At 42.0% G+C, this 12,057-nt stretch overlaps 1 protein-coding gene across 4 annotated transcripts in view; it reads right to left on the bottom strand.

Moving 5' to 3' along the window:
- The window catches only part of ncoa5 (nuclear receptor coactivator 5), a 39,418-nt gene extending 28,425 nt beyond the window's left edge, over positions 1–10,993 (bottom strand). For 2 of the 4 annotated variants that reach the window (XM_078418942.1, XM_078418944.1), the window contains exons 1-2: positions 10,850–10,981; positions 4,645–4,856 (exon numbers count right to left, since the gene is read on the bottom strand). In XM_078418942.1, the coding sequence (XP_078275068.1) occupies positions 4,645–4,837 (193 nt within the window). In that variant the 5' untranslated portion in view covers positions 4,838–4,856; positions 10,850–10,981. Of the gene's footprint in view, positions 1–4,644; positions 4,857–10,849 lie in introns of all 4 variants that reach the window. The other 2 variants (XM_078418943.1, XM_078418945.1) reach the window with 1 other exon arrangement.
- Between the last annotated feature and the right edge of the window lie 1,064 nt (positions 10,994–12,057).

The following is a 12,057-nucleotide window of genomic DNA, read 5'->3' as shown; positions in this document are numbered from 1 at the left end:
TTCCTCATTTTGTCTGCAATGCTCTCATCCATCCACTTAACTTGTCTATATTCCCATGAAGCCTCTCCCCATCCAGCACACAACTCAGTCATTAAGCTTTATATTGCGGTGCAGATATTCCTAATTGAAGTGCACTTGTACAGACATTGGATAAACCAAGGTCATTAAACTCTCATCCTGACAGTCTGCACTGCTTTTCAGCAAGTCACAACAATTACCAAGTGGGCAAATCTAGATGGAACAAAGCACACTTTTAAGTAATATTATGAAGGCATTTAACTTCCAACGGCATCCACTAAAATGTACTCATTTGGCTTATATTTTCCAGTCCAGCGATACTGCCAAACGAATGCAAATATGAGTTGGACAAATAATGAGAAATCAACCAAATTTCCATATTGCACTCAGGATTTAAATAATTCCACAAATTTCTACAAAAGTACCCACATAGTAAAACTACATATTATGGACCATAAATTGTGAAATACATGGTTGGAGGCTTTAGAATCAGCACTGTATGGAGAAATATTAATACAACTTTATGAGAACAATGGCTTTAGATTTTCCATGTTAGCAATAGATGACAAATTAGTTCAGTTCAGTTTATTGTCATATGTACAGAGGTACACTGAAATGGGTGCAATCCAGCCAGCAGAATTAGCCAATTTATTTGTTCGCCAGTTTCAAAATTGGGGATTCTAATTCACGACCATGTTATATCATAACAATATGTTTGTCAATGGTGTGAAAACCAGATTGTTTCTTGTATTGGAACAAAAAGAAATAGCTGTTGGAAGAAATCAACAAATCAGGCAGCATCTGTAGAGGGGCAGTTGACATTTTCACCTGAGACCCTTTATCTGATCCCAAAATGTCCCGAGTCCATTTTGTTACACAGATGCTGCTTGGCCCACTGAGTTCCTCCAGTAGATCTCCATTGTGACTTATACTGATAACTCAGGTTCATAGATCGGTGCCAATGCATAGTGCAAGAATGACTGACATCCGCCCATTAACATTTTTCTCTTTCCTTCCATAATTCAAAACCATATTATAAGGGTGCCACCAACAATTCAGCATTAATTGAAAAGCCAAAAGTTCAAACCATTCTTAATGAAGTCTCTTCCTGCTCGCATTCATTTCAAGAAATTGAAATCTCCAGATTTCCTTCTGTGCCAGCAAATCAGTAACTCTATTTTATCCCCTTTTCTAACATTGCAAAGGCTAGCCTTGATGAAATCATTGCCCTTTACCATTTATATATCATAACCAAAGAAGCTTGTCCAATCCTTCAGAGAAATCCAAAACTCAGATGTCAGTCCTGGTTAAAATAGTGTCCTTCCTGTGTTAGTTGACTTCAAAATTATTTTGGTCAAAATATGAAGACTTCCTTCATGCAACGCACCTCCAAGTGAAGTGCACGTAATAATTTGAGGAAATATCTGAAAATTAGTACACAAATAAATGGCAGATTTGCAATAGCTGAACAGAATTACATCTTTGCTGTACTAGGTAAACAAAAATATTAATTGTGCAGCTAGTATGAGACTTAAGTGGAGATCTTGCAGTACAGTAAACCCTTGTCATAACGGACCATTGGGGGGGGGGGGGGGTGCCCTTATACAAGTAATAGAAACAAACGACTGCAGTTGTTTATTAATACACAAAAAGGAGAAAATGTACCAGAGTAACACGGCAGGTCAGGCAGCATCTCTGGAGAACATGGATAGGAGTAATTTCGGGTTGAGACCCTTCTTCAGACTATCGGTTTGAAACTGGGCCCAAAATCAAGAAGGGTTTATGGCCCCAGCCTGCAAATGTCCGAGGGACAGGCTAGGATCAGCACAGTCAATGGTTTCAGCAAGCCAGAGTGCAGGTGAAGGTTGGCGGTGCAGACATAGCTTGGAAGCGGCAGAGGAAGCAGTGTGGGCCAGTAGTAGCGGCTGACAGTACAGACTGAAAGCTGCACAAGCTGGGTGTTGCTTGGGCAGCCAGCAATGCTCCAAGCGGCAGGGGAAGCAGCAGGAGGCAAAATTGCTGTGGGTTAGTCCACAATAATGAAAATCCACTACAAATGGGTGTTAAAACGAGGATTTACTGTACTTATCTATGTTTGAGAGCATATTCACAGGCTATCGCATCTGCAACAGACTCAAGAGGAGTCATGACACGAATATCAGGTAATCATAAAATAAATATAACTTGAAAATCTTACACGCTCAAGATCTAATTAAGTCGTTATTCATATAGCAAGCCACATTTCCACCTCAGGAAATGGACAGGCTTGCAAAGCCTAATATTTATGCTTACTTTATTCCCTTACATTTTATAAGATGGTTCTTGTTTGTAATTGTTGATTATGTGTACAGTCTAATATTTATTTAATAAGGTAATGGATAGCCAAATTAATTAAAATTTGCTTTCTGGCCCTCAGAATTCTTTCAGCTGGCTGAGTGGCCAATCATTTTAATTATATCATACCTGCTGTGCCCCAGGGATCCAGTTAAACTAAAAAACAATTAGAACCTGGCATTGTTAAATCTTTGTAATTACTTTAGGAATCCAGCTGGAAGCTTCTTTTAATGGATGGTCAGTGTGCATTGTGGAATCCTACACTTCCAAAAGATTAGTTATTTCTTAATATTTTCAAATGAAATGAAAAATCACCCTTCATTACTAGGGTGACATGTAATGACTATATAAGCCAGTGGTAGATATCTGGCTCATCCACTTTCAAATGGATTCCACCCCAATCCCCGAGACATTAGTGCAAGCAAGACGAAACATTTGCCTTACAGTTCTGAAATTATTTAATGTTAGACTAGATTGGGGTGGGAGTCTGTGATAAAGGTTATAATACCTTTCTGGCAAATTTTGACCAAAAATTTGATCAGAAGTAATCCAAGATACTGGGGCAATTAGGTTATTAAAAAATGTCTGAATTGAGATAACCAATTGAATCAAAGAAATTTGGAAGTACTTTTTATTTCGTTTCATTTTAAAACCATACCCATAATACAATCCCAAAATTACTCCAATGAACAATGCAAAATATAGTTTCCATAGAAGTACCAAATTTAAATTATTTTCTTGCATGTGGATTTATTAAAAAAGTTTTTTACAAGGATTTTAATCTCACATATTGGTGATCTGGTCATAAAATCCTTTCAAACATAATAATGTTTCATTTAATGTTATAAAGTTATATTTTCCAAGATGTGCATCATAATTACAGAATATCCCCAGTTCCTCCTTTCACTGTGTTAATATTTCCCGCAGAGATCCACTGGAAACTCAGAAACGCAAGTCAAAACACATCCATCCTTGTCAGCTGATATCAATGTAAGGAATCAACTACAAAAGGAATGACAACCTAATGTTCGCACAAGTTCATTCCAGAGGTCATTGGACAAAATGACCTTAAATATTGAGTTGAAGATCAGTCAGGAACTGTATTTCTGTAATTAGAATTATGTACATCAAGACGTTTTGCAGCCAATATGACAGAATAAAATCAACTTCCATCGTAGCATAACTGTTTTGTTAGCTATTGTGTTTAGAACCAAATATTTGAAGGACACCATGAGCCAGAAACAAGAGTATTTTCTACTAGCACTTAAAAAGATCAAGCCAGGTGAATTATTTCATTATTTGTTTTGAATAGTAATCAAATGTTGCTTTTTGAACTCGGATCAGATTCAGTTATAAGAGATGTAATAAGTGAACTCATCTTCCCTTAGTAGATCTTGGCATTTTGACAAGCTTGATGAAAACAGAATCAAACCTCCAAAATTGTAGTAACAGATGAGACATCACTCGTGGCTGATCTCAAGTAGAATAATATCAAAATCAAACTTAAGCTGATGGCGGATTCCACACTTCAAATCACAGATTAAGATTGTTAGTTTCCAACAGACAATTAGTTTAGTCATACCAGAGTATGAAATGTCCACGTTGAACCAAAAAAAGAATCGATCGTATAAGGAAGATGAATGTTGCGTAAAACTTTAATGCAGCACGTTAATTGCAACTCTTGGGCTTGCTGATGAGAAATATGATTTTTTTCCTGTTCTTTTGACTAAGTGTTTGGAAATAGAAAACTTCAGAATACTTCAGACTAGAAAAGGAAGCACAAATCTGCCATCCATTTCCAAGTTTTCCTGCATGACCGCTCCAAATCTTAGACTTTGTCCCCTATACGTTGACTTTGGTTGTTAGAATGGTACAGTCTATTTAATGCATAATATAACACAGTTCCAAATTGACCACACCAATTCAAAGAATCAAACTTACCTCAAGCAACATTAAGTGTTTAAAAAAAACCCTCCCCTCCCAATATTTAGGAATATCCATTACAAGCAATGGGAATTCAGAGCTGTGCAAACATGGACAAATGAATGATTCAAACAGATTTTAGCACATTGCTCCACCAAATCAAGAAATAGCAACAGATAAGAAAATTCCAGTCTTGGTGCTTTCCAGATGCAATTTACTAACTTGGAAGCAAAGAGTCAACAAATGATATTGAATTGCCAGAGGATAACACAGTTTAATTCTGGTAGCATACCTTTCAAATGGTAAAAGGTAGGACATTAGAAGTAAGTAGAGATTCAGTTGGACAGTCTAATGTTTCCAGATACTAACCATTTATCTTGCCATATTTAAGGAACATATCCTCCAAATCCTTCCTCACCATGGAGTTGGTGGGCAAATTTCCAACAAAAACACGCCTCTCAAGATCTCGAGGATCAGCACTGTCAGTCTTGTTACTTGCACCCCGGTCACCACGCATTCTATGTTCTCTGGATGGACTTCTGCTTCTTCTCCGGGACATCATTTAGAATCCTTTTAACGGGCTTTACCACGTGAAAAAAAAAGAGAAAATTTCCATTTGCATTAGATTATAAGTTTAAGGAGAAGTCGTAAGCAAAAAGAGTCCTGTAAGTTACATCAGAAGTTATGCAAAATGAGGTTTAGGGCCACCACATTAAGACCACGTTATGTGGTGCAATGCCAGCAGTTAGTAGACAGGAATCGCTAGGTTTGTTTTATACAGCTCAGTTTTTAATTTGGTGCCTTGGATGTGAAGGCACAATTATAAATTAAATTGAGATGTTATTTGGGCAATAATACTACCCATGCAGTTCCCCTACCTTGTCTCAAAAATCAGATGTCGAAAATGATAGTTAACTGCAATCAACGACTTGTCGCCGGATCATAGTAGAATAGAAAATTATGAAATTTATGCCTGTGTATTAGATGGATTGATTCATTTGCTGGTGTAGATTCCGTATAAATACCAAAGAATTTCCTGGCAATACCGAACGTTATTGTTTTTTGACATTCTACCAAAACTTTAATCTACATTGATGGCATAACAATTTCTTTCACCATCACTTAATAAGAATTAAACAAATATTGTGTTTAGAATAAGGACAAAAAACAGGTTTCAACGTGAAATAATTGTTGAATTATTCACAAGAGATTTTATATAAGAAATTGGTGACAAGTTAACTCACTACATTAGTAACACATCCAGTAAACAATTTCCACACATTGATTAGTACAACGATGATTCCTTCACTTGCTCAAGTAAACACAAAACCAAACTGAACTATTTCTTTAAACCAATCTTAGAAAATATACATACTCACCCAATAACTTATTTTAACTGACAATCTCTACAGATTACATTAGCCACAAGTAAATCAAAATGCTGTTTGATTTAACCATGACTGCAATAGATGATGAATGTCAAAAATTATCGTTAACTGCAACCGACGACCTGTCATCAGATCATAGAATAGAAAATTATGAAATGATTGTGTGTGCTGTATGTTGCCACCCTGCACCTTGAATTATTATTTTATTACAAAACATGGGACCCACTACACAGGAATCTCTTCAACATGAAAAGATTTCAAATAACTTCAGGGCGCTCATCTCTCATTAACCAAATGAAAATAGTGAAAACCATCTAAGTCACTAGTCTGATCACCAAATAATGACAACTGTTTGTGAAACTATTGAAAATAGCTTAAAAACAGTTGTCGTGCTTGATCCAGGTGAACAAACCAATTCAGTGCTCATGGCTGCTGGAAGGATATGCGCCACTTTAAATCAAGACTTTGTTTTGATATGTGGTGAATTGAGGCATTTCAACATTTGCCCATCACTATGTTCAATAAAAAACAATTGATCTTATAGAGGTATATAATACCATGAAAGGAATAGATCGAGTGAATGCACAGCGTATCCTGCCCAGAGTAGGTGAATCAACGACGTAGGTTTAAGGTAGAGTAACATATTTAATACGAATCTGCCAAGGTGTAACTTTTTCACACAAAGGGTAGTGGGTGTATGGAACAAGCTGCCAGAGGAGATCGTTGAGGAAGGGATTATCCCAACATTTAAGAAACAGTTAGACAGGTACATGGATAAGACAGATTTGGAGGGATATGGACCAAACGATGGCAGGTGGGACTAGTGTAGCTGGTTCATGTTGGCCGGTGTGGGCAAGTTGGGCAAAAGGCCGTTTCCAAGCTGTATCACTGCATGACTAATTGCATTCTAGCCCAGTATACTGGATGTATTATGTATTCTATAAGAGAACTGCTCAGGTATAAAATCAATACCCAGCCACATCCAACCCAACCTGTATCAAGAATTCATACAGTATTGATTCCTATACCCAACATGTGGTCATGTCACACTCAGGAAGCGTCTTTATATCAGAAGCCCAACCCCGATACTACATGTTATCCGTTACTTCAGTCCAAAGCAGACTTATTTTTCCAAACAAATTTAGTTTAGACAAAATAAGGGTGTCTTACACAGTTGAAATTAAGAACATAAAGAATACTAGACCAAGTGGGCCCGTTGGGCCAAAACCTCTCCTGCATTGGTGCAGCACCCGCTCCTCTCTCCCCCCCCCCCCCCCCCCCCCCCCCCCCCGCTTATCCTCCCTCCTCCCTCTGAGAATAGATTTAAACTTTAAAATGTGAATAACTTAAAAAATATAACACCGATTTCAATGAAACTTCTTCCATTAGCACCAAAGGGACAACAGCGAGTAAGATGGGCCTAAAATTGTCACGCTATTGTGTACCGTTTTGGCTGTAATTCAGGAACAAACAAACAAACGAGTTTTAGTATATAGATAATACAAAAACATAAATTGGAGCCAGTCGGCCATTGTGCTTGCACAATCATTCAATAAGATCATGAGCAAATCCCTCAATCTAGTTATTAATCAGACGACACATTAACCGAAACATTACGTCTTTCAGACCTATTTTTCTGTTTCTAATTAACACTAGCCCCATCCAGACCGAGCCTAATGACTTAAACAAAACAGGTCCTTTCGTGCTTGGACCAAGCTGAACTATTTCCCAATAACCCACTAAACATACCAAATACCACAAAAGTTACAATTAATTTAAAATAGGAAATGAACTAGTACTGCAGAAGAGAGGATATGGGAGGTAACAAATACTCCGTCTTGTCAATCAAAATGAGCATTAAATAACCTTCACAACAAAGAAGCTAATGGAAATTTAACATATTTGTGTTAATATCTTTCAAATCACTCAGCGCTTTTGCTCTTGCTTGAATGGAAAATCAATTTCAACAGTTAAGCACCAACATTCCAGAGAATTTAAAAAAACAATAACCCAAATAAACCATCAGCAGTCATTGCTAAAGTTGCAAAGAATATTGGAAGCTTTAAGATTTGATACACTTTAGAAGTGAATGGATTGGCAAATCAGTTGAACATTACCATAATGTTGATTCAGCCATTAATTTATAATGTGTATGTTCTGCAATAGGCATTTTACAAAGCAGTAACAGTTTAGCCAATCATGAAAAACTACACAATTACTGAAAATTGATTTTAAGACTTAGATTTAACACTAGAAACACTAGATGGGCTACTAGAAATTCTATTTTTCACAGTGGAATTGAACAAGAAGAAATTGATAATAAATTTGGAACTTATCTCAATTGCTGCAGTCACAACCTGTGATTTTAAGTAATACTAGACCGTTGGGCCCAAACCTGTCCTGCATTGGTGCAGCACCCTCGCCGCTCGCTCCCCCCCCCCCCCCCCCCCACCCACGCACCCTCCTACCCACCCCCCTCCCCTCCCCCCACCACCCTTTTCCTCCCCCACCACCCTTTTCCTCCCCCTCCCCCTTCCCTCCCCTCAACCCCCTTTTCCTCCCCCCAACCCCCTTCCCTCCCCCCACCCCCTTCCCTCCCCCTCCCCCACCACCCTTTTCCTCCCCCCTTTTCTTCCCCCACCCCTTTTCCTCCCCCTCCCCCCACCCTTTTCCTCCCCCTCTCCCCACCCTTTTCCTCCCCCTCCCCCCACCACCCTTTCCCCCCTCCCCCCACCGCCCTTTTCCTCCCCCCCACCGCCCTTTTCCTCCCCCCCACCGCCCTTTTCCTCCCCCCCACCGCCCTTTTCCTCCCCCCCACCGCCCTTTTCCTCCCCCCCCCCCCACCGCCCTTTTCCTCCCCCCCCCACCGCCCTTTTCCTCCCCCCCCCCACCGCCCTTTTCCTCCCCCCCCACCGCCCTTTTCCTCCCCCCCACCGCCCTTTTCCTCCCCCTCCCCCACCACCCTTTTCCTCCCCCTCCCCCCACCACCCTTTTCCTCCCCCTCCCCACCACCCTTTTCCTCCCCCTCCCCCACCACCCTTTTCCTCCCCCCACCGCCCTTTTCCTCCCCCCCCACCGCCCTTTTCCTCCCCCCCACCGCCCTTTTCCTCCCCCCCACCGCCCTTTTCCTCGCCCCCACCACCCTTTTCCTCCCCCTCCCCCCACCACCCTTTTCCTCCCCCTCCCCCACCACCCTTTTCCTCCCCCCCACCGCCCTTTTCCTCCCCCCCACCTCCCTTTTCCTCTCCCCCCACCACCCTTTTCCTCCCCCTCCCCCACCACCCTTTTCCTCCCCCTCCGCCACACCACCCTTTTCCTCCCCCTCCGCCACACCACCCTTTTCCTCCCCCTCCGCCACACCACCCTTTTCCTCCCCCCCAAACCACCCTTTTCCTTTTCCTCCCCCCCACCCCCCTTCCCTCCCCCCCACCCCTCCCCCCACCCCCCACCCCCCTTCCCTCCCCCCCACCCCTCCCCCCTTCCCTCCCCCCCACCCCTCCCCCCACCCTTCCCTCCCCCTCTAACCCCCCTTATCCTCCCCCAACCCCCCTTATCCTTCCAGCCCCCTCATTCTCCCTCCCCGGAGATAGATTTAATCTTTAAAATGTGAATAACTTTTAAAATATAACACCGGTTTCAATGAAACTTCTTCCATTAGCACCAAAGGAACGATGGTGAGGTAGCCCTAAAATTGTTGCGCTATCGTGTACCGTTTTGGCTGTAATTTGGGAACAAACAAACAGAGATTTTTAGTAGATAGATGACAACTCCAAACTTTTCCAGGTAACAATATTGAAGCAGAATTCAAAAGAAAAACGTTTTGTAATTTAAAGCACCAAAGGGAAATTTTTAGAGGGGAAGAAAAAAAAAACTTTCCAATACACCTTTGAAGAAACTAGTGCATAAGATAAATGTTCTGCTCCAACTGATTAAGTAAAATGCTCACCACCCTCCCCAATCCACCATGCAATATTCCACACCTCAATCTGGAAATTGCTAATCGATCCAAAAGTAAGCTGCGCTCCGATTCACTGATGGGTCTCGTCCCGAAACGACACCCATTCATTCTCTCCAGATTTGCTGCCTGTCCCGCTGAGTTACTCCAACTTTGTGTATGATTGTTGCTATCAATTTGCAATTATCCGCCAATTCATACGAACACCATCGACGTCAGTTTGACATGTTATTACGGGGTCCGGAGTGGCGCACTTCCTTCTCACAGTGAACACGAGCTCTCTTCTCCGAACTTGTGCAGGTGGTGTCCGGCGGCTCCATGTGCAACTTTTCTAAGACTAGCGTTGACTCCAGCAATGGGTTCTTGTCAAAAGGCGCGGGAAAACGAGCGTTTTCGCATACGGCAAATATAAATCGCGCCCACGCTCAAGAAACCGTATCGAAAGAGGAAATATTTTCAAATTAGCCACAAAAAAGAATGTGACGAGTCCTCAATAATATTGCCCCAGCAGATGTGATAGTTTGGTCTGAATTGTAACATATAAAATGTACAAGTCCGTGCATCGGCTGATCAGTTCTGTGTTGCCCTCCTTGTCCCAACAGAAAATAGCTGGCGGGCAATCATGTTGCCTATTCTGCCTCATTGTAATCTCAGAAAAAAAGACATTCAGAATCTCTGCAGTATCCATGAACAAATACTAGTGGACTGAATCCTCGGGACGATGACCGGATTTATGTAAAATATCGGAAGCCGTGGCGGGAGTGAAAATACAGGTACTCCAGTTTTATTCAGTCAAATGCAAAATAAATGCAAGTATAAATGTGAGTGTAAGTTTTGTTTTGTTTTCGGTGTGAGAATCAGTTTGATATTCCGAAGACAAGCGGACAGCAGCAGTGACTGGAGGAAGCGCCTCCCCATCTGCTCCCGCCGCCATTTTAAGCTGCTCTGTCCTTCAGGTCGCGTTTCCAAGCGCATTCCCCGCGAAGCGTGGCCCCACTCCGTTTCCCAACCCTGCCAACGTCCCAGCTACTACGATCCACCTCTTCCAACCACCGACTAGTTCACGGCCGCTCGGCGTTCGGACCTCAGCTTTGAGTCCGCCATGTTGAGCGAGCAGCTCTTTGTGCGGAGAAAGGAGCCGGGCGGCCATTAGACAGCGCCTTTTATTCCAACTGTCAGAAGATCTTACTCCCAACACGACTTTGTCACAAACTGTTCGCTGATCTCTTACCGTTCTCCAACTTGAAGAAAACTGACGATCCGGGTCGACTGTTATGCGAATGACTCCCCTTGTCTGGACGACAACTATCCTCATTCGACTTCACCACGCTCGCTCTCACAGGCGACCAGGGGCTTCCTCCACGCATGCGTCCTTGCTGCAACCCTCTCGCTTGGCCGAAACTGCGGCAACTGCGCATGTGCCCGGTTGCGAGGGGGTGGTGTGTAGGAAGGAATTGCAGATACTGGTGTACACCGAAGATAGACATTAAATGCTGGAGTCACTCAGCGGGTCAGGCAACATCACTGGAAAAAAAAGGGACGGGTGACGTTTCGGGTCGAGACCCTTCAGACTGATAGTGGTTGTGGTGGGGTTGTGGTGGGGGTGGGTGAAGGGCTGGAGATGAAAAAAGACCAGCAATCAGGGCCGGCCACAAATGACCTCAGGCAGGGCAGTGCCTGGTTAGCCCGTCGTTGGCCAGGGAAGGTATGATCTATAGAGGGATGCAATATGGAGAACTGAGGAACTAGTAAAACGACTAGAGTGGAGTGCGAGTAGAAGTTACTTAAAATCAGTGATGGAAATTGGTGGGGGTACGCAGGGGGACGGCGTTCCCCTACTTTTCAATTTCCAGCTCGGGTTTAATGAGTACTGCAGAAAGATTCGAGTCGTTTATCACTTTATTCAACTCAGACGAAAACGATTTGTTAACTGCCACTGTTAGCACTTGTTAACAGCCAGTAGTTAACAGGTAGTAGTTATACAATGTGTCATCAATACATCGATCCACATTCCTCAGTAAATGTAATTGTGTTTTGACCATGTATTAATGACACCGCGTTCCTTTGAATAAAATTCAAGGGAGAATTTCTTAAACTCACTGTCAGTGTTACAGGACCGCGAGCACAGACTCGGGTAAAGTCACGTTATTTTATTTGCCGCTGTGCCTCTCTGCCGCTGTGCCTCAGTTGTTTCAGTTAAATTAGAATGGATGGGGAGAAAATTAAATAAGTATTACCAATAGTTTTTTCCAACCTAAATCGTGAGTGGTGAATATTTTATATTGGGTGGTTTTATTTAGCAAAACAATAGTGCAAGTGGAAATATTTTATCATATATCACATTTCAAATTTTATTATATATCACTATCAAATCACTATCAAATATCTATAAATTTCAGATTTGTGCACCCCTGTGAAAATGAGCACACTGAGATACTT

The sequence above is a fragment of the Rhinoraja longicauda genome, chromosome 22 (genome assembly GCF_053455715.1).
Source record: "Rhinoraja longicauda isolate Sanriku21f chromosome 22, sRhiLon1.1, whole genome shotgun sequence".
Classification (NCBI taxonomy): domain Eukaryota; kingdom Metazoa; phylum Chordata; class Chondrichthyes; order Rajiformes; family Arhynchobatidae; genus Rhinoraja; species Rhinoraja longicauda.
The sequence above is the reverse complement of the archived record's forward strand: the minus strand, read 5'-3'. Positions and strand labels throughout refer to the sequence as shown.